This window comes from Nyctereutes procyonoides, unplaced genomic scaffold, assembly GCF_905146905.1.
Source record: "Nyctereutes procyonoides isolate TBG_1078 unplaced genomic scaffold, NYPRO_anot_genome, whole genome shotgun sequence".
NCBI lineage: Eukaryota > Metazoa > Chordata > Mammalia > Carnivora > Canidae > Nyctereutes > Nyctereutes procyonoides.
Genome location: NW_026575146.1, coordinates 78391673 through 78416952, shown reverse-complemented (window position 1 = coordinate 78416952; position 25280 = coordinate 78391673). Strand labels below are relative to the sequence as shown.

Sequence of the window (25280 nt, the reverse complement as noted above, 5' to 3'; positions counted from 1 at the left end):
TCAGAGAGCACAGGCTTTCTCCTGGGGGTGGGAAGGTGTTCTGGCTACACCATGTGAATGACAGGCCAGACTTGTACCACAGGAGATCCTACTGGAGGACAAACCAGAATGGAGAGAGATGGGAGGCCAAGAAGTCAGTGAAGAGCCTGGTGAGAGCCTGACTTCGTGCCATGGCAGTAAGAACAGGGAGAAGCCAATTCCAGCAATGGCCACTGGGTGGAATAAAGGGACTAGAATTTAAGACTAGCCTAGGGACGGGTGGGGTGACTGGGGAGATTCCAGTGCCCTGGGCCGTCTTCCATCTGGAAGTCACTCGTCAGCACCAGGCCATCCTGATGGGGGCCAGCCCTGGCTGTGACAGCCACCAGCCGAGTGGCCTGGACATGGTACCTTGGAGTCTCACTCTCCATTACAGAAAACAGGGCTAATACCAGGCCCTCCTCATGGGGTGGAATTCATACAGTTCAGAAAGCTTAGGCAAGGCCCTGGCACAGTGTGAGTGCATCATCAGGTCCACTCTGGGCTTCCTGAGGACCTGCTGGGGGTCTGGGAAGGGCCTTGGGTCAGACACACCTGGCTGCGCCCCATGGTGAGGGGAGGCAAGTCCCTTCCCCTCTGAGCCCCGGAGCAGCAGTGGGAAGACTGCGATTTTTAGGACCTTTAAGTAACACTTCAAAAGCCTCTGGCATGTGGTGTGGTGTCAACAAAGGCAGCTGCTGCCGCTGCTGGGAGGCCATGGCGAGTACCCGCATGAAGCTCCGTGTACTCGGCCATCCCACGGGCAGCAGGCAGCTGAGCCTCTGCAGGGCCAAGCTCCGCCCATCCTTCGCGCTCCTAGCCTGCTCCTCCTCCAGTGTTCTCTCCCTAAATGTCATCGCTGCCACCCAGCTGCCCAAGCAACGAGCAACAGGGAACTCAGTCCTTTCTCCCGTGCCCCCCCCCCCCGCCTCAGCAGTCACCAAGCCCTGGTGCTCACAAGCCTCCCCCTGTCTCCATCTCTGCTATCCCCATACCTCCCTGCAGGTCATCCTGCTGCCCACCCAATCCCAGTGATTCTGAGACCTTTGCGGGCATATGCTGTGAGCCCCCTGCTCATGGCCAAACTCTTCAACCTGTTCAGTAAGAGCAAGGCCAGGCCTGACTACTGTATCCCCAGGGTGTAGCACAGGGCCTGGTATACAGTAGGCCCTCAGTAAATGCTAGCTGGCTAGGGAACACACAAACACATGAATGTATGCATGTGTTGGCCACGTCGGTATTATTAATATATACCAGTATTATTAGTATTCTTATTAGTATATTAATATGAATATAAATAGAACACATTCTTATAATACGCACTACCTTCCAGGCTCCATTCTGAGCCCCAGAAATAACTTGTTTCCTGCTCAAGACAGTGGTGTGTACTAGCCACTCTTATTCCTCCAATTTACTGCTGAAGAAATGATGCTAACAGAGTGGTTGGTAACTCGCCCAAGGTCACACAGCTAGTATGCAGCAGAGCCAAGATTCAAATAGGACTCAAGATCACAATCACAGCAGCTCATCAGAAAAGCTCCCCCCAGCCTCTGTGCTATGTTTGCCCCAGACACCATGATGCCCGATCCTAGCTCATGCTGTAGGATAGGCCTGAAGCTCAGGAGGTTAAGACTCTTCCCCCAGGTCATGTGGCCATAAATCAGACTATCCCGCTACTTCTTTGTTGAATAAACTGGTATTCTGTTTATAGTGACTGGTTGGGGGCTACTCTACCGCAGTCAGCTTACTTCCAGGGACCCTGATGAATGTTAAAAGTTCTGAACCTACATAACTGAAGACTAGGACGTGGAAATGGAAGTAACGGAGAAGCTGGCCAGTCGGGTGGGTGCTGGGCCGACAGGGCTCCATGCCCCCTCCCTTCTCAGACTCTGGCTCTGGGACCTTTAAATCCACCCAGGACAGATGTTTTTAAATAGGCTGGCAGCTGTGGGGCAGTGCCTCGGGCCTGCTCATGGGGTGAGGTAGAAGAGACTTAGCCACCAGGACCCCAGGGACACCCCTACCCCTGCCTCCACCAGAGCTATTCTGCTTTGTCTGGGGTTCTGAGGGTGCTTTCAGTTGGGGGAAAAAAGGTTCTGCAGTCAAAACAGCCTTTGAAAATCGGTGCCCTAAGGAATAAACTGCCCTTGTCATGCAAAACGGCCTTCTCAAGTCTACCCTGGTGACATTCAGGGGCTTGGAGGCAGTGAATTCTGGGATGGAAGAGACAGGAGGGTAAGGATCCTAGATGCCCTCAGCCAAGTCCAATGTCAAAGCTTCCCTGACTGTTTGCAGCCACAGGTCCTTAATATGTACACCTGCCTGGGGTGTCTGGGGCCTGTTTGTCTAGCATAGAACAGTCCTGCCTCCAGGTACTTGCCCACATGGCTTTTTCCTGCCTGGAATGAAAAGAGGGAATACACATTGAGATCCTCTGCCTCTGACAAGTGACATGTCTGGTGCTGTCCCCGTTTCCTGAAACCCTCCTGACAGACCTGTGAGGCATCACCATCTCCATCCACAGGAGGGGAAAAAGAGAAGTTAAGGAAAGAGAAACAACTCACCTGAGGATTCAAACCCAGACTGGTCTGACTCCAAAATATTTTTTCCACATTATCCTCACCTCCCACCTCCCACACCCCTGCCTCTCTCCCTTTTCCCTTCCATCTAAATCCCACCTACAATCAGGTCCCTTCCAGGGCACCCCACTCTCCCTCACCCTGATGTCCCTTGTAGAAATGCCATTTCCTCCACTCTGAACACATTCCCCTGCCCCCACACCCCCTTCAGCCCCCGTTGAACCCTTCACACCCTTTGGGAGTCTGTTTGGGCTTCACTTTTTCAAGGAAGACCTCCCTGGATGCCTGGCTGGATCAGGAGCCTCCCCTGGGTCCCTCCTCTGAGTTTCTCCCATCATAGCCCTGAGGGCTATCTTGTAGGTCATTTGCTTTCCTGAATCTCAAGGACAACCTAACCTTTTGAGAGCAGGGTCCAGATCCACTATATCCTATGCCCAGCATGGTGCAACATACGCATTAGGTGCTCAATAAACACCTTCTGAGTATGGGGACTTGTGAGTTCAACACATAGCTTCAATGTCTGCAATGTGCCAGGCCCCCCTGGCAGGGGCAGGACACAGCGCGCAAGCAAGCGCCATCCCTGGCCTCCCAACCTAGGCCTGCCTCCTGCAGGAAACCTCCTACCTCTACAGTCTTTATCCAGTTCTAACTCCATGGCTTTTTTGTTCACTCAAAAAATCCTGAGCACCAGCCAAGTCAAGGTGATGCTAGAGGAGCATGCAGCAAAGCAAGACAAAGGAGGTGATACATTGTCTCTCGTCCCCACCTGCCCCGCACCTGCCCATGGCATTCATCAGGTACAAGAACAGAGCGCACCTCTTGTTATATGCCAGAGTGCTTGGAGCAGCCACTGGCTGCTTGCTTGCCGGCCTCCCCATGCCCACCTGGGCCACAGCCCCCTCCCCAGACCTGGCCCAGCCGTACCCGGTTGATGAGCTCGCCGACCATGCCCGTCCAGGAGCCATTGGGCTCGGGTGCCCCGTAGAGCCCATCCTCCACCAGCCGCAGGCGGTAACGGAAGCGCAGGAGCTCGGCCAGCTCTCGCAGCATGTCCACACAGAAGCCCTCAAAACGCTCATTCCCAGAGAGGGCCTGGAAGTTTGGCCGGCGCATGACATACGGGTTCTCCTGGGAAGCAGCAGAGAAGCGAGGTCAGAGACTGAGCATCTACGGGCTGTTTGGGGATCCCGGAGCCCGGGCTGGGCCGCCAGATCAGGAATCCGCCTCAGCGTGGGATGGAATCGCTGCATCCATTCCTTGGCTACAGATGCTCAGAGTGCGGAGTAGGCCTGGAACATCGGGGCAAAGTCTCCAGACGATGTCCCCGCCCCCCAGCAGATCACAGGGAGCTGTTTTATTTTTTTATTTTGTTTTAAAATATTTTATTTACTTATTCATAAGAGACACAGAGAGAGACAGAGGCAGAGACACAGGCAGAGGGAGAAGCAGGTCCCATGCAGGGAGCCTGATGTGGGATTCAATCCTGGGACCCCAGGATCACACCCTGGGCTGAAGGCGGCATTAAGCCACTGAGCCACCCAGGGATCCCACAGGGAGCTGTTTTAATCTCCACCAGCCAACCTGATCAATCGTCTCAAACTCAAATGCCTACCAGTGAGGCAGGTTACCTAATAGTTAATCACACTGGAAGGAGATTATGCCAAACTAAAATGGGGGCTTTCAAATTTCTGACTAGGACCCACAGTAAAAGATACCTGTTACTTTCGGTTGCAAATTACACACACACACACACACACACACACACACGCGCGCGCGCGCGCGCTTAAATAGACTGTTCTTCAAAATGGTCCTTCCAAAAAGAAAAAAAGGTCCTTACCCTTAGCAGCAGACCCTGGTTATTTTCTCTCCTGCTCTACTTCACTTTTTTTTTTTTTTAAGATTTTATTTTTAAGGGACACCTGGGTGGCTCAGTAGTTGAGCATCTGCCTTTGGCTTAGGTCGTGAGCCCGGGGTCCTGGGACCGAGTTCCACATCAGGTTCCCCACAGGGAGCTTGCTTTTCCCTCTGCCTATGTCTCTGCCTCTCTCTGTGTGTCTCTCATGAGCAAATAAATAAAATCTTTTAAGACAAATTTATTTTCAAGTAATCTCTACACCCAACATAGGGCTCAAACTCACAACCCCAAGATCAAGAGTCACATGTTCTACTGACTCTGCCAGCTGGGACTGTGCCCTCTACTTTACGTCTGCACAAACCTGTAGCAACACACTGAACAGACTTGATGAGCTAGCAAGGGATCACAGGGTCTGCCCCGCCAGGATTTAGCGCCAGCAGACGCCACCATGAGGGAAGCAGGCCTGAGATGCCAGATGGCCCAACGTCAAGAATTCTGGACTCCTCGGCTGTTTTGTGAAATGTCCTGATTATAAAGGTTAACAACAATTCACATTCTAATACCAATTCTTGCAATGCTCTGCAGGCTAAATAAACACCTCAGACTCTGTACAGGTTTGCTACCTTGATACTTATTTCTGAGGGGTTTACTGGAACCCCCAATGCAGCAAAAATAAGTACAGAAGAAGAGAAAACATGCCTAGGGCTAGTAAGATTAGGCATATGAAGGTGATGTCAACAAAAGGGATGCACAGTTATTATCTAAATAGGTGTTTGTATGGTGTCACTTCAGACTTAAGAACAAAGGAAGTTAGGAGTTAGGACATAGCAGGGAGGGCTTTGGCAAGAATATCTGCAATGGTGGCCTCACACTGAGTACCTGCCGAGTGTAAGCACCCCCCATCCCCCTGCCTGCGCTGCATGTGCTCTCTCGAACAGGTTATTTTATTTTTTAAAGATTTTATTTATTTATTTGACACAGAGAGACCACAAGTAGGGAGAGCAGCAGGCAGAGGGAGAGGGAGAAGCAAGCTCCCTGCAGAGCAGGGAGCCCAATGTGGGGCTCAATCCCAGGACCCTGGAATCATGACCTGAGCAGAAGGCAGATGCCTAACTGGCTGAGCCCCCCAGGTACCCCCCAGAAGGATCACTTTAACTCCTGGCAGTGACCTTATGCCATTATCAAACTCAATTTACACATGTGGAAACTGGGGCTCACCGGAGGTCAAGTAAGGTGATTTTTACCCAGTGACAGGTACTATGAGGCCAAGTCTTAGTATAGGCTCTGGATTCCTGGACCACACAAAGCCCCACAGCTGAGGGGTAGTGGGATGGAGGGAAGTCAGTGCTTCTCTCTCTTCACCAAGCCGCCTTTCCAAGCCCAAAACTGTGGAACGGGGAGTAGGAATGTGAGATAATGCTAATAATAGCATCAGTAGCTAGCATTTCTTGTAGGCTTGCTGTGTGACAGCTATTCTGTCAGCGTGGGAGGTCGGTATTATTACCCCTCTTTTAGAGATGAGGACACTGAGGTCCCAAGAAGTGAAGTAGTAAGTGGCTGAGATGGACAAGTTGGTATGACTCCAAAGCTCTGCTCTTGAGCCCTGTGCTAGACAGAATTCAAGTGGACAGAATCAGAGAGCAACACAGGAGAAGCCAGAGGAGGGACCCAGGACAAGTATCAAAGCCGGAGAATCAGAAGTCAACACTCCTCTAGACAAGCACCAGCAATGGAGCTGGAAGGCTCTCCCCGAACTCTCTGGACATATGGAGTAGGGAACTGAAGCTCAGGGAGGTCAAATGTCTTGTCTGAGGCCACACAGCTGAAGCAGGGGAGACGAGACAAAGCTGGGACTCAAGATGCAGTAACTGTGCAGCCCTTGGTCCTTCCACCAGGCTCATCTGTTCTCCAAAACCAAGGCTGAGGCACTTGGGTTATGGATTTGGGTTCAAGGCCTCAGGATTGGGGTCTAGGCTTATAGAATCAGAAATAAGCTGGGGGCCTATGAACAGAACTCAAGTCAGAAAACAATGATCTGGGGGGGGGCATCAGGGTGGCTCAGTTGGTTGAGTGTCTGCCTTTGGCTCAGGTCATGATCCCAGGGTCTTGGGATGGAGCCCCATGTCAGGCTCCCTGCTTGGCAGCGAGTCTACTTCTCCCTCTCCCCCTGCTTGTGCTTGTTCTCTCTCAAATAAATAAAATCTTAAAAAAAAAAAAAAGGAAAGGAAAAGAAAACAATGATCTAGGACTCAACATAGGGCGCCAGACCAACAGAACCCAGGGTCTTAGGGAACCTCTCATCCAGGGTTTTCAGATTGTTCAGAGAGTCTTCTGCGGAAGCACTGCAGACAGACAGTGGGCTGGTGCTAAGTCTGATTCTAAGAATCCATCCCACAAATGGCTGTGCATCTGTACACAAAATGTACGCCCGACAGAATCATGGCAGCACGGCTCCTAGTGGGAACAAAGACTGAAGCTGCCTAATTTGGGACAGGTTAAAAAGATTATTGATGTCATCAAAGACTCCTAGGCAACTACTAAAATAACAAGTTCTATCGGATATATTAGGAGGAAAAAAAAAACCCAAGCTACAGAACAACGTGTACAATATGCTACTCTTTGTGAAGGAAAAAGTGAGGATGTGCTTGTACATGCACAGACATCTCTGGAAGGATGTGGCCTCTGAGGAAAAAAATGGGCGCCTGGAGGGTAGGGAGCCTGGCTTTTCTCTCCTCACTCCCATGTGCTTTCAATTCTATTTTATATAGATTTGTATTAAATTCTGTGCCTCTCCCGATGTGATGAATTTTTTTAATTAAAATTTGTAAGATTAAATATTAAAATATTTTAGAATTTTGAAGTAGAATATTTAAACGTATACAGAAATGCCAATGGTCAGAAGAGCCATAGCAATCCTAAAGAAGAAATTGGAGGATTAACTCTAGAGGTATTAATACTTAAATTAAAGCTATGATATTTGAGGGGTGCCTGGGTGGCTCAGTGGTTGAGTGTTTGCCTTTGGCCCAGGGCATGATCCTGGGGTCCTGGGGTCGAATCCTGCATCAGGCTCCCACAGGGAGCCTCCTTCTCCCTCTATGTCTCTACCTCTGTCTCTGTGTCTCTCATGAATAAGTAAAATCTTTTAAAAAAATCCACATAAAATGAATACATTCTGCCCCCCTACCTCACATGGTACATAAAAATCAATTTCATGTGGATTATAGATTTAACTGTAAAAGGTACAACAGTTAAGTTTTTTGAAAATGAATAGAAGACTATCTTCGTGACCTTGGAGTAGAAAGAATTCTTGAATTCTAAAAGCATTAATCAAAAAGGAAAAGAAAATCACAGATAGAATGGACTTTAGTAAAATTAGAAATCTTCTCTATCAAAAGACAGGGCAGAAGCAAGCCACAAAGCACAAGATATTTGCAATACATATATCCAGTAAGGATTTGTATCCAGAATATAAAAATAATTCACAAATTGATAAAAAGTTCATATATCCCAATATTTTTTTTAATTAAAAAGAAAGACTCCAACAGGGGACTTCCCAAAAGAAGAGTATCAAATGGCCAAGAAACCCAAAAAGGTTTCTTTAAGGGTTTCCTGTTAGGAAAATGCAAATGAAAACCACAGTGTGGCTGGTAGGGCGGTCCTCAGGGTACCGGGAAGATGGAATGACACAAGCAGAGGGCTTGACCCAGCACTGAGATGTGGGCCATGACGGGTGCTAGTTCATCCAGGATGCAACATCAGGAGAACATGCCTTTCATGCTGGGAAGCCAGGTGGCTTGCTTACCTCATGCGATCCTTCCACAGCCCTTCTAGGTGGGATTAATAGACCCATCTTACAGATAAAGGAATAGACCACCTGAAGTGGTCAGGAGGAGAGCCCAGAGTCACCAAAGAGAAGGATGGGATGTCCCAGCATGACGAAGACAATCATAGGGACCCCTGAGTGTTCTGGCAAACCTCTGCAGGAGGGAACAGAGGGAAGGCCCCTCACAGCCTTGCTTCCGTGGGCCTTCTTTTGCTCCTTAGCTTCCTTGTGGAGCCTCCATCAATCATGGTCCCAGCCACACTTTTAGCTCCAGACCATTGAGCCCCACCTCTGAGACAGCCTCACCGTACCCCCATCTCAGACCTTCCCCTTTTAACCTCACCCCCAGCCTCTGCCAGCCTCAACACCTGCACTCTTCCCGACCTCGAGCACCTTTCCTCCCTGGAGCTTTTCTGACATCTGGATCTGACTCTGCCCCTTCCTGTTCAACACTCTCCAAGGGTCCAAGGGCTCAGGGAAAGCATAACCGCATCCTCCAGAGACCCTTCCCCCTCTGCAGCTGCACAGCCTCTAGGCCACCTTGGTCACAGCACTTATCACCCTCCTGGCCCCTCCATGCTTGGTAGGGGCCAGGCACTATTCTAGGCCTCAGGGACAGAGTAGGGCAGAAGGCCAACCCTGATTGCCTCTTGTCCCAGGCACCCAGTTTGAGTCACACCAGAATCCCTAAATGCCTGACGTAGGCCCTGCCCAGAAATACAAGTCAGAAAACACGAGTGAACGATGGGTACGTCCTGCTGTGCACACAAAGCTGCTGCCTCCACAACCAGTCTGGCACATATCTCCTAAGGCCCCTGCTCTTATAGCTCACGCTTCTTGGGATGTCTGGCCCTTCCTTCCCTGTGCATCCAACTCCTACACAGCTTCTAAAGCCCTGTCTAATGCCACCTTTTTTGTGAAGCCTTCCTCAAACCTTCTAAACCTGAGTTAGCCCCTCCTTTCTAAGGAGGGGCCCTCATTATCCTGGGTTGGAATGATTGTGTCCAGCTCAGGACTCCTCCATCAGACTGGCATCCCCTTCCCCAGTGCCGCTTAAGAGTAAGGAAACCACAAGACCATCTATGACTATTCACATGCTTCCAGCATTTGTGTGAGGCCTGGTGTACAGCAGCTTCAATAAAAATGTGTGGAATGAGGGATCCCTGGGTGGCGCAGCGGTTTAGCGCCTGCCTTTGGCCCAGGGCGCGATCCTGGAGACCCAGGATCGAATCCCACGTCGGGCTCCCTGCATGGAGCCTGCTTCTCCCTCTGCCTGTGTCTCTGCCTCTCTCTCTCTCTCTCTCTCTCTCTCTGTGATGACTATCATAAATAAAATTTTTAAAAAAATGTGTGGAATGAATGAATGAATGAGCCATAAATGTCAGGAAGAGAACAACACAGGCTCATGGGCTTTTGGGGGAAAGGAGAGACAGATGTGAGGAAGAGATGAAGCCTCCAGGGTCACGGCTCGTTTCTCCTGACATCCCCTCCCTGACCTCTGTCCCTGCTCCCTGCCCAGGAAGCCATCTCTTTTGGCCCTGGGAAACTTCTGGGTCTGACCACACTGCCACAGGCATGGAGGTGTGACTTCTCTCAGCTGGCCCAGCCTGGCCCTCAGGGCCTCTGGATGAGGCTGTTACGGAGTGTCTGGTTCCCTGTCTGCAGGCCATCTGGCCCTCCCCAGCAGGCTCACTGGCCCTTCTCCAGAGGGACACGACGTCCACACTAGATCAGGAGTTCCCCAGGGACTGAGAGGATAGTTCTGCACCGCACTGCTGAAGGTGGCATCCTGTGGCACCTGTGGCAATCCTCTCAACCTCAGCATCACAGCTGTGAGCCGCCCCCGCCTGCACACTTACTGAGGGGCTCCCACAGACACCGGCTGCCAGCACACCGGGGACCTGGCTGCTCTGAAGGCCATGGCTGCCTGGCACACGGGCCTCCAGGCCTAGCTGTGCATCACCCCCTGCTCACCAGGTCCTGTGCATCACCCCCTTCCTGACCTCCTGATGGCCACCATGCCTGGCAGGAGGTGGCAGGGTGCCGGGGAGAGAGCACAGGCTCCGAGCATGTCACTCAGCTCCAGCCAGAAGTCGCCCTGTGACCCGTTTCCTTACCTTCAAAACGAGGAAAATCGGACAAGCCTCATGGAGTGGCTGATAGGTTTATAAAGCAGCGCCTGGCAAGGGCCCTTTACGGTGGCTGGTATAGAATGGGGTGCTCCGTAAATATTCACTGACCCACAAAGGCCCCTGGGTCTCTGATCTGCTCAACTCAGGAACAGCCCGCACAGGGGCCACAGGACCATTTCCCTGGCTGGTGTCAAGTACGAAAGGACCACAAATGCAGGGCACAGCAGCCACGGCTCAGGCTCTGGAGCCTCAGGGGCATGACTTCCACTCTGGCTCTACCATGTCCTTGGTGTGAGACCTGGGGCAAGATGCCTCACCTCTCAGAGGCCCATTTTCCACAGCTTTAAGATGTATATAGAGTTGTCACACGCCAACACACTCAACTAGCAAGTGTGGCAAAATGACTGCTCGGCCAACCATGATTTATGGGTGCTGACCCTGGACCAGACAATGTGGGAGGTGCCCTGCCTGTGTGGCCCCTGGGATCCCTGTGACGTCAGTCATGTCTGTGTCTGCTATGTGACAGCAGGTTGGCAGAGCCTGTGCCCTCCCCTCTTCCAGTGGTGATTAGGCTGGTGACTCCTTGGTCACAGTCAGGAGTTGCTGGGCACATGGGTCATATTCCCTTCAGGTCTGTGAGCTGTGTGAGCAGAGGCATCCTCTCCTCACTAGGACTGGGCTGGGGCACTGCTCAGGAAAGGCCCCTCCACCTACTATCCAACCCCCTCCCCCAAGGGCCACTCACCAGAATGGTTGTGACCACCAGTGTCTTGTTGGCCAGGGTCTGCGACAGGTTGATGTCCAGGGTGGTGGCATTCATGGCCAGGGTCCGGTTAGAGTACCATACCCCGATCTGGGGCAGAGAAGGTGCCATCAGCACAGGCCCCGGCCTAAAGATGCCTTAGCCCTCTGGGCCTGCCCCCACCCCATCACGACTCTGCAGTTTCCCTGGACTTGCTCACCTCACGGTGGCCCTGCCGAGACTTCTCTAGGATGCGCAGGGTGTAGTTGGTCCTCTGTCCTTTGCTGTTGAACTCGACCCTCCCAGTCAGCCCGTCATACTCTACCTAGCAGGGTGGGAGGCGGGCAGAGGGAGGGGTGGCAGGGGCCCAGAGATACAGGCAGGAGAGCCCCAGAGGGGAGGAGACAGAGAAGGAAAAGACAAACAAGAGAGGGAGAGGGACCAGGAAGAACCACAGTTAAAAGAGAAAGACGACGCCCCAGCAGAAGGGAGATGGAATAAAGAAGCAGGGAGAGGGCAGCACAGACAGGCAGAGAGAAAGCCAGGAGGGGAGAGACCATGGAAAGGAGGAGGGAGAGGCCCAGAGAAAGCAGAAGGCAGGTGGTGTTGGCAGCGGGGGAGAGGGCAGAGGGGCCACAGGGTGGACACGGTGAGTGTCCCAGCCTGAGACAGACGGCCCTGCCCCCTTGGCCCTCCCCGCTCCCAGCTCACCATGCGCAGGTAGTTCATGAGGCTGGTCCCGTGGGGCCAAATGTTGGCCGACGTACAGGCCAGCGGCTTCACGCCGATCTCTTGGCTACGGTTCAGCTCCCGGACGGCGCTCACCACCACATGCACGGCGTCAAACATCAGGGCCGCCGACAGCTGCAGGGGGATGGGAGGGGGAGACAGAGGTGGGGCAGGACAGGGGAAGAGGCAGCTTAGCCAAGGGGACCCCAAGCCCCCATGGTGCTACCCTGAAGCCCTCAGACAATCCCTGCCTCTCCAGGAACATAAAAACAAGCGGGTGGGCAGGAAGGACCAGTCTCTGGGTGCCTCTCTCAGGGAATCAGAGGGCAGTGGGGAAAGTATACGTGCTGCCCATGCCTCTGTGGGAGTAGCTCCTCCTGAATCATGAGGCGCCGGCGTATTTGGGGAAGGGCACGTCAGAGAGGGTTTGCCTGGACGGCCAGCTGGGTCACCTCCAAAGGACATGCTCGTGGACCTGAGGGCGAGTCCCGGCATCTGTGTCTACGTGGCTGCTGTGGGCACGAGAAGAGGGCCACAGCCTGATCGTGTGTGGGGACACATGTACGTAGGCTAGACAAATGTGCCTATGTGTCTACACACATGGTGGGTGTGGCATCTAGAAGGCAGGCGAGCATAATGGTTGTAAGCGTAGGCCTAGGCAGCAGGCAGCTCTGAGCCAAAGGTCTGGCTCTCCTATTTCCTATAGAGGGCCAAGTCCCCACCCCTGTCTGAACCTCAGTTTCCTTCCCTGTAAAATGGGGACAATTGGACTCTCTGCCTCCATGTTCTAGTGTGGGGATCAAACAAGATAATCCACGTATGAGCTCAAAACTGCCCAGTACATAGTGAAGGCTTGATACACATCGGGCATTGCTCTGTGGCTGGGGACATGTGTCTATGCACATGTATTTGTGAGAGTGGGTCTTTGCTGGGCTGAAGTGAGGGCCTGAATGAACATCTGTGCTGTGGAGAAAGGTGCAGGGGTGCACACAAATGCGCCTCTGCCTACGTGTGTCTGTGACGCCCGATTGCGTGGCTCCATGCATGCATGTGTTTCTCTGTAGGAAGAGTGCCTCGGTGTCTTGGCATATGACTACATGTCTGTGAACAAATACACATAAGTATGCATCTTTTGTATGTTTGCCTTTATTCAACATATATCATTGGATACCTACCCTGAGCCAGGCTGATTTTAGGCACTAGGGATACAATGGTGAACAAAACAGAAAGAAACCCCTGCTCTTGTGGAACTGACGGTCTACACATCTGTACCTAACACCTAAGCAAAACATAGAGCAACTTACGTGGTGATTGAATATGCAGAGACAGGTGCTGTGGAGAAAAATTCAGTAGAGGAAGGGGCTAAATAGTAGGGAGTTTCTCATTTTTAAGATGGAGGACCAAGGAAGGTCTTATAACCGAGGGAACATTGGAGCAATAATTTGGCAATGAGGCAGTGAGTCACTAGTTCTCTGGGGAAGTATGTGTGAAGCAGTGGGAGAAGTGAGGGCAAAGGCCCTGGGGTGCATGTGTACTGGGGCCATAGAGGCAGATGGAGGAGGCCAGTGTGTCTGGGGTAGCAGGGGAGGTAGAGAGGAGGAAGCAAGTCAGACTTATCTCAGGGCCACCCTGTGAGGCCTCAAAGCATATACTCGGGAAGTGAGTGGGGGCACCAGAGGGTTCTGAACACCATCTGACCCACGTTTGAAGGGGGCTCCAGAAGTGTCTGTGTGCCCAGGAGGAGGGCAAGTGCTCACCGCAGGACCCGGGTAGGTGCTGGCTTCACAGTTCTCCCTCCAGGACATGTTGAGGCTACGCACAAACTCGGGGTAGAAGGGATGTGAGGTGTTGAACATGGAGAAACCCAGAATGTTGGAGGTGTCCTCCACGATCCCATCCAGGTGCAGGATGGGGAAGTCCTGGGACCAAGAAGAAGAAGTGAGGCCTGGAGCCAGGCCCCATATGGGGCAGACACCAAGTAGAGTGGGGGCTGGAGGGGTTGGATGGGGTACGCACCATGGTGGTGAGGATGTACTTGTAAAACGCTGAGGTCATTCCCAGCTCTGAGGCCTGGAGAACACGGGGCAGCACAGAGGTGGCGGGAGAGATGGAGACCCACAGGCAGGGCCGAGGAGACGCCGAGAGAGGAAGAGAGATTTAGAGACAGGCCTAGTGAAGACACCCGTGGGAAACGCAGTAAGAGACACCCAGAGACAAGGAGAAGGACACGCATGGGGGCAGAGGAAGACCTCAGTCCCCAAGATCATGTTGTGTGAACTGGTGCCCCAGCGGGGATGACGGTGTCGGTGGAGGAGAGAATGGCCCCCTCAGATGGCTGCACCCCTCTGTAGCGCACTTGCAAGGCTGCCTCCTGGAGACAGGCAGGCAGAGGGATGCTTAGAAACAGGGCAGGCCACTTAGAAACAGGGCAAGCCTGGAGGGTACCTTGAACCCTAACCTTCTCCCTGCACTGCCCCTGAGCCAAGTTTGGGCTGCTACTGTGTGGGGCCTAGCCTGGTCACGGGCCAGATACAAAACAAAACAAAACAAAAAAACAAAAAACAACAACCCTGCAATACTTAAAAACACTTTGCAGCACTTCAACTGGAATCTCAAAATTCACATTTGGAGCACACCCTTCTCCACAGTCCTCGAGGAGAATAAAACTAGAAGCTCTCTCCCCACCAAGGGTACAGAAACCTGTCCCCACTATGGTCATAGAACAGTAAACAGCACCAGCCTGCGCTGACTGAGTGGCAGGAGCTATCATTGTGAGGGTCACGGCCTACTCCCCGGCACAGAAGCGGACTTGAGAGGAAAGTCACCACTGGTCATTAGGTTCACAGGGCCCCAGGCCTGCCTCCCTCCCAAGCCCAAAACCTTTTCTCTAAGCTTTCCTTCCTCAAAGGCCCTATAGATTCATCCACACTTCTTCCTGTTTGCTATGATCAGCAGTGACATATGGTTTTAATTAAAAAAAAAAAACTGGAGAAAAATAAATAATACAGATTAGATTATGAGAATGAATTAAGAGCAGCGAAACAATGAATGATTAATGAATATGGATCACTGCTGGAGGGCACGTGGCAGGCCCATGGGGGAAGGTCCTGGCACTACCTCGCCTGGGTGCCCTTGAGCCAACCCATTTCCCCCTGGAACCCTGACTCCTTCAGCCACAAAATGATTATCACACTTGTCCTGCAGGGTGGGTGGAAGCCAAATTCAAGTGCCTCCAGGCAGCAGGACAGGCACTCAGTGCAGATCACAAGGAGCTCCCACTGCACCCGTATCTCCTCTGGGCCAGGACCCGTCCCAAGCGCTATGCCACCATTCACTCACTAAGCCTTGCAGGGACCCAGCACGCAGCAACATTCACAGAGAGGAGAGGGGACCATCCGGGGCCTGACCAGGGGTGCAACCAGGAAGCGTCCGAGCTGAGACAAACTGCATGCTAATCATCTGTAGTAGGGAGAGGATCTCCACACCCCATGTGACCACTGAGACACCGCGGGCACTAGGTGACTTGCTCCATCACCCCACATTTCTGCCCCGACCCTGTAGGGAAGCAGAGACCAGGGGACCCACCTTACGGAGGATGAGGTGAGAGATGGACGCGTTGGCGTCAATGATGATGGTGGACACCTTGTCGTCGCGGATCTCCTTGAGCAGCGGCGTGGGGTCTCGGCTGTCGTCCAGCATCCTCACTGACAATGTCTCCTTGGAGATAAGGAAGCCACGCACGAGCTCCTCCAACCGCAACAGGCCTGGGGGAGCAGGAGGGCCCAGGTCAGAGTCCACGGCAAGTGCCCAGCACAGGGGAGCCTGGGAGAAGATGAGGGCCACACTGCCCAGGGCTCAGGTGGCTCTCTTGGGGAATTGGGCCCCAGGACCCTGTGCTCAACCTCCACGAACTGTCTCCTGCCACCTTTCGACCCACTGGGTCGTGTGACAGGGATTTCACGGTTCACTCGTGCAACCCACACTCCACTCCTGTTGCCCAAGCCACCACCAGCGTGCTGGGGGCTCAAGCCCAAATCCTGGCAGCAGCCTGGCGTCCTCGCTCTGTCTCTGACCTATACTCACTGCAACACAACCCTATCACCAACCTGACCTAAACCACTGCCTTCCCTCACCCATTACAACCGACAGCCACACCTGTCCCAGTCTGTTAGCTTCACAGCAGCCACAAGCATGTCAAGCAGATGGTGCTTCCTCTAGCCCAAACCTCCTCTGGGCTTCTGGCTCATTCAGAGTAGAGGCCCAAGTACTCACGGACTCCAGGTCCTACTCCCCCTGCACATCCCCTGGCTGTCCTCCTGACCTCACTGTATCACACACACCAAGGCCCCACTCCTGTCCTGTGGCCTTTGTGCTAGCTGTTCCCTCTTCTCCCAGACCCCCGCACATTCCCTCCCTCACCACCTTCAGGTCTCTACCCAAATGTCACCTCCTTGAAGAAGTGGTCGCCATCTCATTTCGAGGTGCACCCCTTCCTCCAGCACCCCCAGTCCCTGCTACCCTCTTCTGTTTGCCCCATTAGAAAGCAGGCCTGACAAGGGTGGTGTGGGGGTCCTAGCCTGGCTCCCGCATGCCCGTGGCTCTCTCCCCTATACAGAGAGCAATGTCTGGGCCATGGCAGGTATTCAGTAAATATCTTTTAGAAGACAAATTTATCCTGGAGGTTATGGAGTGTGGTTCCCCCTCTCTCACCAGCTGCACACCCACAAACCCACCAACTTACTGGATATTTCTACTTGATGGTCTCAAAGACACCCTGACCAAACTGTCCCCCCCCCCCCATTCTTGGGTAGAACCCAGTCACCATCTGTGTTGGCACCCTCTCGCTTCCCTGGCGACTCTCTGCAAACCCCTCCTGGCCACTCCAGCCCTCAGTCACCACCTGAGATTTAAGTAGCATCACTCCTCCCTGCCTGGTGCTGGTCTCCAGCCACACCCTATGGCACTCTCCAGTTGGTTCTCTGGGCTGCAGCCAGAGCACTTCCTGCGACGCGCACCCGGCCACGTTCCCTGCCCCACCCTACGTGGGAAACTTCCAGGGCCACCACCACATTCAGGCTGACACAGGCCCCCTGCATGATTGTACATCCTGCATGTGCTGCTTCATTGCTCCCACACTCTGGCAGTGGGCTGGCTGGAGGCATCCTTGAGCCTCTCAAAGAGGCCTCGCTCCCCTGGGCCCTCAGCCTCTGCCCTGCCACACACCCACCTTTCCCTAACTCCAATTTCTCCCCAACCCAACTTTCATCCAGCTCAGAAGCCCCTTTCTTGGGGACACAGGCTCTGAGTTTTCTGGATCCAAGTGGGATTCCCTTCTATGTCCTCTGACAGCACCCCACATGCCCACTGACAGAGCATGGATCACTGCACATCACAACTGCTCTGCTACTGTGTCCCCCACAGGTCCTGGAGTGAAATCAGGGGCCACATCTAGTGTGAAACCGCCAGGCCTAGCAGGCACCTTGCACACAGGTGCCAGTCACTACCTGTTGACCAAATGATCTCTTTAGGTAGGTGAGGAGGTCTGGGTTCCTAAAGGGAAAGGGGGTGAGGACTGGGGGAGCTTGTGCTGTGTGGGAGACTAGATCTCTTGGGCAGGGGAATTTAGGGGAATAGAAACAAAACATCCAGTTCTCCCTCACACTCGGCCTTGGCGCAGATGAGGCTGGCCGAGGGGTAGTTGAAGGACTTGAGGATTCGGGAGACCGCCAGGCTGACGTCCTCGTTACTGGGGTACAGGCTGACGGACGCGAAGCGCAGGTACTGCAGGCGGGGTGTCTCCTCGGGACCCACCTTGATGTGGGGGATCTGGACAGAGAAGGAGCCTTTGCTTCTACCCCATTGCCTCCTCCCCAGCCTCACCTCCCAGGGACACACCCCCACCCCACCCCACACTCTACTCACCTCCTTCTCCCCACAGATATGGCTCACGGTGGAGGCAGATGCAGGGCTGGAGGAGGGCCCCAGGACAGACACGACCCCTTTAGGCAGGATCTGACACACTGCAAGGGGTGGGAAGAGACAGATGGCAGTCAGGGGGCCTCCTCTCTGTCCCCACCTGGCCCAGGAGCGTACCTGATGCTTGGAGCTGCCAGATCTTCCCTGGCCACCCCAGAGCCAGAGGCCCAATCTCCAACCCCATCCACTGCACTGGACAAGACAGAGAGAGGTGGGGAGAAATGGGAAGAGGGATGTGTCAGACCAAGAGAGAAACAAAGGAAGGACAAAGAGGAAAGCCCACGGGTCTCCTGGAGGCAAAGCTAGTGCCTAGGTGCTCAGCCTGCCTCACTCCTCCCTTCTAACCAGCTACAGCCTCGGGTACATCCCATGGCCCTTCCGCCCCAGACCCACAGCCCAGGGCCCCTCTCTGCCCCACATCCCAAACAGCTCTTCTCTTATATTCATCTGGTCCTCTTTCTTCTTCTTTTTTTGTCTTAATATTTTATTTATTTATTCATGAGAGACACAGAGACACAGCCAGAGACATAGGCAGAGGGAGAAGCAGGCTCCCTGCAGTGAGCCCAATGTGGGACTTGATCCCAGAACCCTGGGATCATGACCTGAGCCAAAGGCAGATGCTCAACCACTGAGCCACCCAGGAGTCCCTCTTTTTTCTGATTTCTTTCCTCTTAAATATGTGTACATCTCAACACTGGGAGGTAGAAACCCTTGTTTTTGCCTGCTCAGTGCCTGTTCTCATGGCAAAACCCTAACTTCTCCTCAGGGAACTCTAAGTTTCCCAAGAGTGGCTGGCACTCAGGCCAGTATCCAGAACCACACTGCCCTGGCCACAGTGACTGGTGCATAGATGAGGACGGGCTCAAACCAGGCCATCAAGAGCCTTCCCCAGGTTTCTGCTCCAATTATTACTAGGTTTGCTATCCTGGTAAAATGTAAGCTTTGAGCTATTGGGGCCGGGATTTTAGGGAGAGTATTCCTGAAAATGAAGCCAACTTAGAGGAGGTCGGGGACCACAGATGAAGACAGAGATTCTTGGGACATCATTTGCCATGCCTGAAGTTAGTCAGCCCTAGGCCTTCTGCTGTCATGAGCTGCTAAGTTCTTTTTCCCTTAAGGACAGCCCAAGTGGGGCTCCTGCCACAGCCACCTAAATGCTTTACCTTCCTCTAAACTTGATTCTTCTGTGCCTTCCACACTGGGTAAAGGCTCCATTTGCGCAGACCAAATGCTCAGAAACGATCCTTGCCTTCAATCCTTCTCTCAATAGGCAAATTAGTCACCAAGTCCTTTCTTTTTTCTGTCCTCAAATTTTCTCACATCTGTCCCCTTCTCTTTGACTCCCTCCTCCCCTGCCCTACATTAGGGCTCTCAACTCAGGCATGCAACAGCCTCCTCACTTATCATCCAAATCTAGCCTCCAGATTTACCCCCAGAAGCCCAGCTCCCTGGCCTAAACCCATCAATGGCTCCCCTCCGCCTCTTGGTGAGGACCGCAGCTTTCAGCCCGCCACTGTAGGCCTCCTTGAACTGTTCCGCCCATCTGCCCAGCCTCATCTCTCATGGCTCCGTTGCAATTCAGCCCAAAAGTCTCTCACAATTCCTGCAAACATGTCCTGAGTCCAGGTAATCAGGACAGGTGCAACCCTAGACCCTGTCCCCTGGCTCCATATACCCACTTCCTCTGCTCCAGCTCCAGACTAAAGGCATATGCCTGGAACACCATCTGCCTTCTCATCCCCCATCCCAGCTTCTCCCAGTTTGTGCACCAGTCAGAAAAGTATAAGCAACATTGTACCCCATTCTTCCTCTGGCTGACTTGAAATATACATAAATACAACAAAGGCTCTGATAAGGCCTGTAAGAAATCAACCAGTCAAAAAAAAAAAAAAGAAAGAAAGAAAGAAAGAAAGAAAGAAAGAAAGAAAGAAATCAACCAGTCTAAAACATACTGAAGGCAGCATCTCCTGAAGGTGTACAAACCCAGAAAGTCTGTTCAAGAAACACGTATTAACATTCACTCAATCTGTCAGGATCCAACAAATCCTTATGCACCCCTACTACGTGGCTACTGATGTTCTACGGAGCATACTTTGAGCAATGCCACTCTTTCTATATCCTGCTCGCCTTTCAGAGCTCAGAACTTTAGTTTAGCCTGCTCCAAAGTGCCGTCACTGTCCTTGCCCCTGAGGCCCCTGGTCTCACTGCCCAGGTCCCTCATTACTCAGCTCTGAGGGCTGTATCCCTGGCCAGCTATGAGCTTATCTTTCAAATGAGGCCCTCAGCTCCTATAGGGCGGGGCTGGGGCTGGTGCTCTCCCCACCTCCCCACGCTCAGCAGCACCATCTCTGGGAAGGAAAAGGTAGAGCAGACACAAAGGAAGGAGCAGGTGAAACTAGAAAGAAACAAAGCAAGCTGAGGAGGCTGGAAGCTGAGGAACAGACTGAGGGCTACCAGCCAGCCCTGCCTCATCCCACACCCCCTGTGGCCCTGCTCACTGGTGTCCGTGGTCTCGTACTGGCTGTCCCGCTGAAGCTCGAAGATGTCTACTTCAACCCGGGCCTTGGCTGGGACTTCAATGATCCCGTTGATCTGCTCCCGGGCCAGAGCCAGGGCCAGACGTTCACCACGGCCACACACTGTCTGATCGTCCAGGATCGCAGCTGAGGGGACACAGGGATTGGGGACTTGGGTGCTAAGAAGGAAAAGGCTGGGGTCCTAGACTCCTGGGCTCTGAGGTGGGGGTGAGGATGCTGACAGGGGTCCAGGCTCCCGGATCTAAGCTTAGAGCTGGAGGTCAAGGAGGAAAAAGGAGCTGGAGGTGTTGTTCCTTGTTGCCAAGGGAAGCTGAGACCCAAAGCCCAGATTCCTGGGTCCTCGGGGACTGGCATGCTTGGGAGGGTCTCTGTGGAGGCAGGGCAGGGGCTGAGGGGCCTCACCCATGCGCAGTGACGAGAGCACCTGGCGGCTGGGGCTGGCGAAGGCAACAATCAGCAGCAGCAGCAGCTCAGCCGGCATCTTCCTCCCCTCCTCATGGGGACGCAGCTGCCGCGGCCCCCACTCGCCACCTGCAGGGAGCCCCCCCGCCCACAAGGAGATTGCTGATGGGGGTGCCTCAGAACCCTTTGGAGGACTGCTAGACGAGGTAGTGACCATAGACCCCGGGACATTGTGGGTGAGGTCTGAAGGGCCCTGTCCTTGTCAGAAGCTGACAGTACCACGGGCATTGCTGCAAAGGAAGCTCAAGTTCTGAGAAGCACCACCAAGAAGGACCCCCCAGCACTGAGTGGGGACAGGCACTGCAGGAGGACAGTCACAGCTACCAAAACAGAAGGGAACTCAGGTAAGAGCAAATTCCAAGGACCATCCCCACTCCAATAGGAAACCAGGAAGTGCCACCCCCCACCCAGTCCCGCCCCTGTCTCTGGGCAGGCCACCGTTACTAGGCAACAGAAACTGGCTGGAGAGGATGCGGTGGTTGCTAGGCAACCCCATCCCAGGCCTCACTTGCCACTTTCCTGACGTCCCTGGTTCCCACAATCCCCTGGGGAAAGAGGCCTGGACATCCGGGGTCTGGAGGAGAGAGTATCTGGGAGTTAAGGAAACTTGGAGAGAGAGGGAACGATGGAGAGAGTCAGAGACACACACAGAGACAGATGGATGGACTTGAGACAGCCAAGGGGCTAAAAAAAAAAAGTAAAGAGAGAGAGAAGGGAGAAACAGAGACAGAAATAGAAAGAGAAGTTGAGACAGAGAAAATACAAAGAGATTTGGAAAAGGAGAAAAAGAAAAACAGGCAGAAATACAAGGGAACAAGAAGATAAGAAGACAGGAAGCAGGGGGAATAGAGATGGAGAGAACAGAGGAGTTTCTGGGAGGTAAGGTAGAGGGAAGAGGCAGCAGGCAGGGAGCCATGGGAGTAGAGAAAGGGCAGGGTGGGGAGAAGAGTGTAGGGCAGGCAGTAGAGAGAGAAATTAAGGCACAAGAGACACAGAATGGAACAGGAAGACAGAAAGGAGAGAGGACACAATCCCACTTGAGATGCCACCAGAGACAGCTGTAAAGGAAGACTGAGTAAGGCAGGGAGTGAGCTATCTGCCAAAGAGGTGCCACACTGCAGCCCTCCACTCTGCTCTAGGAAGCCGAAAAGTAGGGGGGAAGACAATGCATTTCTGCTCTCCAGAACAGCTCCATCCCTAGGAAGTTAGAGTCCTCCAAGTACCCTAGCCTTCTGTGGGGCATCCCCCACACCTAGGGAAGGAATGAGTTTGGCTAGATGCACAGCTTCACCTGGCCAAGAGCCATGCCCCAATGGAGGGGACATTGGGTTTCCAGGGGAGAAAGTTACTGTGAGGCTCACAGTGCTGTGAGGTGAGCCTGAGGATCTCCCTGTACCCCACCTGATCCCCATAGAAAGGGGGCTTGAGCTAGTGAGAAAACAGAATGAAACCTCCCAGGGGATAGCAGAGGCACAATGCAAAGCTTTGGGCCATCCTTGTGGCCAGGAAAACCTAGACCAGGGCAGCAGGAGACCCTCTCAAAAACCTGCTCTGCCCCAACTCCCACCTGAACTTGCAGCAGGTCCCTCTCTCAGGCCTCTATGAAAGGCACTGTCGGGGAGGGAGGGCAACATGGACTGGCTGGGGTTTACAGATGGTCATTTGGGTCTAAAGTGGAAAGCTTCAAGGGTAGAGGAGCAGGCAAGTTACGGACCAGGAAGGAGAACTCTCCAGGGAGGGCTGTGGAGGGTGGGGCTCAGAGAGAGGCAGGAGTGAAGGGGAGGGTCATCCTGAGACACCAGGAGTTTCTGGGGACAAGCCGGGGAGCAGAGACTGGAGAATGAGGAAGCCCAAGGGAGAGACAGGGGCCAGAAGGGCAGGGTCCCACAGGTGGCAGACACAGGTGGGAGCAGAAAGTGCAGGACCAGGGTTGGGGACAGCAAACGAACAAAGACATACAGGAAGGCACAGACAGAAAGACAGCCCAAAAAGAAGTAACAGGGGTTGGGATCCCTGGGTGGCGCAGCGGTTTGGCGCCTGCCTTTGGCCCAGGGCGCGATCCTGGAGACCCGGGATCGAATCCCACGTCGGGCTCCCGGTGCATGGAGCCTGCTTCTCCCTCTGCCTGTGTCTTTGCCCCTCTTTCTCTCTCTCTGTGACTCTCATAAAAAATAAAAAAAAAAAAAAAAAAAAAAGAAGTAACAGGGGTTAAATGAGAGAGAAGGACACACACACACACAACACACACACACACACACACCTCGCCTAGAAGTGAGGCACCAAAAGAAACAGAGACAAGACAGGCAGCATGAGGTGGCAGAGGCAGAGAATCAGGCAGGCCTGGGCCCCACAGGCAAACCCTTAGGCAAAGCCAAGTAAAGGTGGAAGCACAGCAGGCAACAGGGCAGAAGGAGCCTAGTGAGGGGGCCTGCCAGGGGAGGGAGACAGATAAGCGGGCAAGCAAGAGACATGGCCAAGGTGAGAAGGGGACATCCGTGAGACAAATGGGGTGCAGAAGAGGGAAAAAAATGACCACAGGTGCAAGTAGGAAAACTGCAAAACTCTGAGAAGGAGGAAGGCTAGCTGGAAAGAGACAGAGACAATGAATGTCAGAGCCACACAGCAGATCTAGAGAAGACGAAGGGGCAGGTGGAACAGGCACAAACTAGGAGAGGGGGAGCGAGGGCCCAAGAGGGAAAATGTGGCAGGGAAGAAGATGGAGCAACCTGGAAGGGCAGAGGCAGGGTCGGGGCAAGTGCCCAGGTAAAGGGGGCAAGTCCACACAGAGGTGCCTCTGCCTCCCCCCAGGAGGGTCTTGAGGACAGTGGTCAATTCTGGAGCCCACAAGCCCCAAGGCAAGGGGCCAGATAAGGACCAACAGGCCAGCCCAGGACGCAGAAATGAGCAGAGGATGGGGCAGGAGGTGAGACCACCAAGGAAAAGGCCAAGTGGACCATGGAGTGGCTGCAAATAAGGAGAGAGGAGTGGATCTGGGGTAGGAAAGTGGAAAAGTGAGCAGGAAGACGGCCTCCAGGTGCAGGGGCAGAGGCAGAGCCAAGAGTGGACGGAGAGAAGTGGATAGAGAGCCAGACCTGGCGGTGTGGGCACCGCTGAAAGAGCCAGACAAGAGGCAGGGGAGTTTTGAGAGAGAGAGAGAGAGAGAGAGAGAGATCAACAGAGACACACTAAGAAAGAGTTAGGCTAAAGGCAAACAAGAGAGAAGTTGGACAGAGTCAGAGAGAGGCCCAAGAGACACAGGGAATGGAGACTGTAAAACGGAAAGACATTTCCAGGAGACAGAGCGGATGGGATGGAGATGGGCTTGTGGCAGGTGGAAAGGATGAGCCTTCAAGGAAAGAAGAGAGGTGGAAAGAGCGAGAGAGAGAGAGAGAGAGAGAGAGAGAGAGAGAGATTGGGAGAGGGAGAGAGAGCAGAGCCAGTCACCGCGGGACCGCGGCTGGAGAAAGCAGGGGCGGAGACTGGCCGGGAGTCCTGGACGAGGAGTGAGCCCACAAGTAAGAGCCAGGCAGCCCCTCAGGACCCCTGGGGCTGGGGGCTGGGGGTGAGGATGAGCTGTGCACCCAGAAGAAGGGTGAGGGGAACGGAGGTCGGGAGATGGGGCGCACGAGGCAGGCCCCTACTCGAGGAGGGGCAGGGGGACGTGGGAGCCCCACCAGGCGCCCGCGAGCCCAGCCTTCCAGGACCCAGGCTGGCCCCAACCCAACCCCCGCCCCGCAGACACTCACGGATCCTGGTGGGACGGAGGGCTGGGCTCCCTCGAGGCCCGAGAAAGACAGCGGGGAGATGCTCTGGCGCTGGGTGGTGGTGTGGCCGGGGCGGGGGGAGAGGGCAGTCCACAGGGCCCCCTCCCCCGCCGCCGACAGTGGCCCCCAACTAGTCCAAAACGGGGGCTCCCCAGGAGCAAGGAGGAAGGACAGGTGGAAGCGGAGAGGGCGGGCCGGGGCAGGGAGGAAGGGGAAAGGAGAAAATGGAGGAGAGAAGGGGAGAGAGGAGAGGGGGAAGGAGCAAATGGAGGGGAAGGAGGGAGGAAAGGAGGAGAGGAAGGTGAAAACGGAAGGGTGGGGGACACAGGCAAAGCCGGGGGAGGGGGAAGCCGGCCCAGGAAAGGGCCCCCGCCCCCTCCCCTAGCCGGGCCGGCCTGGGGGGGCCACAGGGGGCGAGGACTGGCTGGAGACCAGGAAGCCGGCCATCAGGAGGAATGGGGGAGGGGAGGGCTGGATTGGGGGGAGGGGGCCACCCCTTCCCCCCTCCCCCCTGGAGCCTTGGCCCTGCCCTGGATGAGGCAAGGGCCTGGAGTCCTCAAGCCCTCAGCCCCCACGGGAAAAGCATGCTAGAGGCGGGGAGAAGCCAAGGGGTGGAGGGGCTGGGGAGGATGGGGTGCTGGGAGACCCGGAGAGCCGAGAGGG

At 54.0% G+C, this 25280-nt stretch overlaps 1 protein-coding gene across 1 annotated transcript in view; it reads right to left on the bottom strand.

Moving 5' to 3' along the window:
* GRIK5 (glutamate ionotropic receptor kainate type subunit 5) overlaps nt 1–25174 on the bottom strand; it is a 52977-nt gene extending 27803 nt beyond the window's left edge. Inside the window, exons 1-12 of the mRNA XM_055311744.1 lie at nt 24600–25174; nt 20794–20922; nt 20353–20517; nt 17801–17898; nt 17539–17704; nt 15464–15642; nt 13895–13948; nt 13636–13797; nt 11861–12013; nt 11370–11474; nt 11153–11260; nt 3522–3725 (exon numbers count right to left, since the gene is read on the bottom strand). Coding sequence (XP_055167719.1) covers nt 3522–3725; nt 11153–11260; nt 11370–11474; nt 11861–12013; nt 13636–13797; nt 13895–13948; nt 15464–15642; nt 17539–17704; nt 17801–17898; nt 20353–20517; nt 20794–20872 — 1473 coding nt within the window. The 5' untranslated portion in view covers nt 20873–20922; nt 24600–25174. The remainder of the gene's footprint in view (nt 1–3521; nt 3726–11152; nt 11261–11369; nt 11475–11860; nt 12014–13635; nt 13798–13894; nt 13949–15463; nt 15643–17538; nt 17705–17800; nt 17899–20352; nt 20518–20793; nt 20923–24599) is intronic.
* Nucleotides 25175–25280: the final 106 nt, after the last annotated feature.